This window comes from Myotis brandtii, unplaced genomic scaffold, assembly GCF_000412655.1.
Source record: "Myotis brandtii unplaced genomic scaffold, ASM41265v1 scaffold854, whole genome shotgun sequence".
Classification (NCBI taxonomy): Eukaryota; Metazoa; Chordata; class Mammalia; order Chiroptera; family Vespertilionidae; genus Myotis; species Myotis brandtii.
In genome coordinates, this window is record NW_005371468.1 from 25,325 (window position 1) to 30,406 (window position 5,082).

At 38.1% G+C, this 5,082-nt stretch overlaps 1 protein-coding gene across 1 annotated transcript; it reads left to right on the forward strand.

Moving 5' to 3' along the window:
• Nucleotides 1–2,033: 2,033 nt before the first annotated feature.
• On the forward strand, nucleotides 2,034–2,951 carry LOC102252003 (olfactory receptor 10W1). Its single transcript, XM_005884785.1, has one exon. It carries the CDS (start codon nucleotides 2,034–2,036, stop codon nucleotides 2,949–2,951), a length of 918 nt encoding a protein of 305 aa, XP_005884847.1.
• Nucleotides 2,952–5,082: the final 2,131 nt, after the last annotated feature.

The following is a 5,082-nucleotide window of genomic DNA, read 5'->3' on the forward strand; positions in this document are numbered from 1 at the left end:
AGATTCCTGGATATGACGCCGAAGAGCTGTCTGGCCCTGTCTCTGTTCTATTCAACATATTTACTAACAACTTAGAATAACAAGTTGATTTTATGTTGATATAAGTGTCACTCTCTCAGAATCATAAAAAGCACTATTTTTCTATCCAGAATATGAACCCCATTACTCTACCTCTCTTCTCATAGTTAATTTCCATTTTTCAGATCTAAACATCACTTCTTCTTGGAAGCTTTTTCAGTATCCTTTAGTCACAAACTATGTCAGAGTCCCATGTTGTACAACCTTACAACACACTATTTTTTTTGTTACAGCACTTACTCATAGCTTTAATTATACATATAATTAAATTATATATGTTATGTTAATGAGTGATGGGATTTTTTTCCACAGTGCAGCCCAAGGATTGGAAGCTAAGTTGTTTTCTATAAGGCCTCTTAATAATCTTAAAAGTAAAGAAGAGAAAATGAAAAAGTATAAATTACATATTTTACAATATATTTATACATATGACATTTATTTATTAAATGTCCATAATTTGTACATTAGGTTTGGTGATATAGGGGGGAAACATATATAAGAGAGGATGGCTGCCTTTGAATTTACAAATAATAATCTTGGCTACCTGTTATTAGGTTGCTGTTATTATGGGCTAGGCATTACGGTAGATACTTTATACTGTATTATAATCTCATTTAATCCTCACAACAACCCTCAGAACTAAGCATAATTATTGTCCCCATTTTTCAAGCCACACCATTTAATTTCAACACTGATACACTTCCCCTCCTCTGTATGTTGTAATATAATTTTAAATATGCTCAGTGACATTAGAAATAATTCAAAATATTATTGAAGTTCAGAAGAGGAAAAAAGAATGGATTAAGTTGATTCTACTTGTTAACTGTGGAAAAACAACAGAGACCCAGCCGTTCATGCCTACAGTACTCTTAATATTAAGGACAGTGACTAATCACATTTCTCCCTATGCTTGTGACAGCAAGTGGGGTTTTGTGAATGATTTTTTACTGCAAGTCATAATTCTGGATTAAGACTTTTTTTCAAAGCTCATAAAAATAATATTAAAAGTGGGAAAGTTGAAACAAGGTCACATGATGCCTATTTTCTACCTTCTTTAATATGAGTTGGTCATTGAAAAGTAGAATGGATGCCCCGTGAGAGTTATATCTCTTCATTAGAAGGTTTTCAAGGAAGCTGAATCATTTTTTCTGGACTTCAAATTAGCTCCTTAGTAGAGAAGAAAAATAAATGAAGATTGGCTTCGTCTTTCCTATTCATCCCCTAATTCACAGAAGGGATTCTTAGATCTGCAATAGCTTATGAGCACATATTTCTCATCTTGTGACAAGCCAGGATGAGTCCTATAATAACACTGTGTTTCCTTCAAGTCCCACACTTCCTTTGTTTGGAAGGAAGGAAGGAGGGAGGGAAGGAGGAAGGAAGGAAGGGAGGAAGGGAGGGAGGGAGGGAGGGAGGAAGGAAGGAAGGAAGGAAGGAAGGAAGGAAGGAAGGAAGGAAGGTAGGTTCCCACCCTCACCTTAATGACTCCTGCTATCAAGAATTTCTTGACACTGTCTTATGGATTTACTGAAAGTATTTAATTTTTATCTCACTTGTACTGAAAATGGCTTTGAATTCCACAAACTTCCTCTGCCTCTTTTCCTCAAAAAAATCCTACATAATTTAGACCAACTTTTGGCAGTTAGAAATTAAGTTGTAGATTTTTATGTTGTGAAGAGTGTTGTAAAAGGGAAATTAAAAAATTAATCCTGCAGGGGGGTGGGGGGTAGAAGAGGGTAATGGAGAAGGGGAATCTGTAATACTTGCAATAATAAAGATACATTTTTAAAAATTAATCCTGATTCTTCTAGTTTGTAACTCCAACTCTGGTGAGATTAGATCATGGCTCATGGTGTGAACTAATATATTGTCAGTTTGATTATTTCTTCTGTTCTTGTAACTCATGACAGACAAAACCTGTTAGCTCAATGACCTGGGGAAATCGCTCAGTGTTGATGGAGTTTGTGTTCCTGGCTTATCCCTCTCACCCTGAGCTGGGTGCCTTGTCCTTCCTTGGAGTCAGCCTGGTATATACATTGATCATCAGTGGGAATGTCCTCATTGTGGTGGCCATCCAGACAGAAGTCCGCCTACACACACCCATGTACTATTTCCTGGGCAGCCTCTCAGGAGTAGAAATATGCTACACTGCAGTGGTGGTGCCTCACATTCTGGCCAACATCCTACGGTCAGAGAAAACCATCACCCTCCTGAGCTGCGCCACTCAGATGGTGTTCTTCATCGGACTTGGCAGTACCGATTGCTTCCTCTTGGCTGTGATGGCCTATGATCGTTATGCTGCTATCTGCCATCCCTTGCGGTACCCTCTCATCATGACTTTAACTCTTTGTGTTCGCTTGGTTGTAGCTTCCGTGGTCATCGGCTTGGTCCTGTCCTTACAGCTGGTGGCCTTCATCTTCTCTCTGCCATTCTGCCAGACTCGGGGTATCGATCACTTCTTTTGTGATGTGCCACCAGTGATGCGCCTTGTTTGTGCCAGTAGCCACATCCATGAGCAGTCAGTGCTGGTGGCGGCCACACTAGCCATCGCCGTGCCTTTCCTCCTCATCGCCACCTCCTACAGCTTCATTGTGGCTGCTGTGCTCAAGATCCATTCAGCAGCTGGCCGCCACCGGGCCTTCTCCACCTGCTCCGCCCACCTCACTGTGGTCCTGCTGCAGTATGGCTGTTGCGCCTTCATGTACCTCCGCCCCAGCTCCAGCTACTCCCCGAAGCAAGATCAGTTCATCTCACTGGTGTACACATTAGGAACCCCACTGCTCAACCCACTTATCTATACTCTGAGGAATAGTGAGATGAAGGGAGCCATAGGGAGAGTTCTTACCAGGAGTTGTCTCTCTCAGATAAACTAGGGGAGAGTACAACCTATCAGGCAAATCCCCATACAACTAAGACTTCTCCCAGTTGATGTTAAAACTGACCTTTAAAAATAGTATAAATTGTCTGGATACTGTTTAGCTATGGGTACCAGAGACCTTGAAAATGTTTCTACCATTTTAGTAGACTCAGTAATTTTTCTTCTAGAAAAAAAAATTAACAAATGAGCATAACATAATAGAAAGTGACAAATATAAGACTGCATCTCAGGTATCAACTGGAAGCAGATATGTCATTCAGTAGATTTTAATTTTAAAAATGTAATAAAGAGATTATATGCAGAGGTATGTGAGTGGGAACTAATAAGAGGTGGCAGCACTCTTACATACTAGCAATAGCAGGGGGCCATTATAACCCCTAGACTTCACAGGCGAAAAAAAGGTACAGTATTATTGGAGATCAGTGAAAGCTACATCTATCAAGAGAAAACACTTGGTCAGAACTGTGACTTTAGAAAAATAAAAAAGCCAACTATTGGCAAAACTATGACCATGCAAAGAGATACAGGGAGATAACTACCCCAACCTCTCTCTGCTTGCTTCCTCCCATCTCTTCGCCTGTCTCCCATTGGCCAAATCCAACTGGAAGCAAGAGGGCAGGGGAGACTGAATGATTCAGTTATCAGAAGCTAGCCTTTTTAAACAGGGAAGAGAAGAGAAGGACCTTGAGAGTTGTGACAGAGAGCAACCAGAAAAAGATATGTTAACAATCTAATTTCCCCAAAATAAGGTATTTGCTAAACAATGATTGTATGAAGGAATTTTTTTCTTTGTGGCTATTCTTGTATTTATTCATTTATTCAGTAAATTTTGAGCATTTAAATATGCCAGGCATTACTCTTCCAAGAAACCATATAAAAGAGTAGATAGCTCTATGAATTTCCTTCATTCTGGTTCATTCATATCCATTCCCATGGCCTCACCTTGGATTTCTTTAGCCTTAAATTTATGTTCTCAAATTTTAGTTATCTGTAATGACCAGCATTAAGTACTTATTGTGAATTATAAATATATATTTTTCTAATCTTCAAAAATTCTATGAAGTAGGGTTGTTATTATTCTATTTCCAATGATGAAACTAAGTCACATAGTTTAAGTAACTGGTGTGAGTTCGTGCAGATACTATGTGATGGAGTTCTAATTTGGAATTTGAACCCAGAGATCCCAGCTTCTGAAGCAATGTTTATTTGTACTTTCAGCATAAAATGATGATGAGTATCTTTTCATAAACTTACTGGCCATTTGGCTCTCTTCATTGTGAAGTATTATTTTAAGAATTTACCTATTTTGCCCTAGCCAGTTTGGCTCAGTGGATAAATAGAGTCTTGGCTGTGGATTAAGGGGTCCCAGGTTCAATTCCAGTCAAGGCCATGTACCTTGGTTGCAGACTCCTTCCCAGCCGGCCCGGCTCTGGTCAGGGCTCATGCAGGAGGCAACCAATCAATGTGCTTCTCTCTTACATCAATATTTCTCTGTCTTTTCCTCTCTCTTCCACTCTCTCTAAAAATCAATGGAAAAATATCCTCAGGTGAGGATTAGCAACAACAACAAACAAAATGAATTTACCAATTTTAATTGAACTATTTTCTTTTTCTGAGTTTATTGTATATTCTGGAGATAATTCCTTTGACAGATATATTTATTGTTAACATTTTCTTCCTAATTTTGACTTAAACTTCTCATTGTTATCTTTTGTTCAGAAGAAATTTTTTAATGAAATCCACTTTATCATTGTTTTTCTTTTTGGTAATGACTTTTGGGTCCTATTTTAGAAATACCTGCCTTCCTCAAGTTTGTGAAGACACTTTCTTATGCTTTCTTCTAAAAGCTTTATAGTTTCAGCTAGCACATGTATGTCTATGACACATCACATTACTTTTACATATTTTATAGTACATATAATTATTCTGGTGCTGTTTTGTTTTCTTGTTGAATTTTTGTACTTTTGTGGAAAATCAATTGAACATGGGCTATGTTGTGCATGTGTGTATGTGTGAGTTTAATTCTGCATCCTCTATTCTTGTCCACTTTTCTTTTTTAGAATGTTTAATATTACTTTATTTGGCCTTTTTGTTTGTTTGTTTAAACAAAACGTGTTATTGTCATG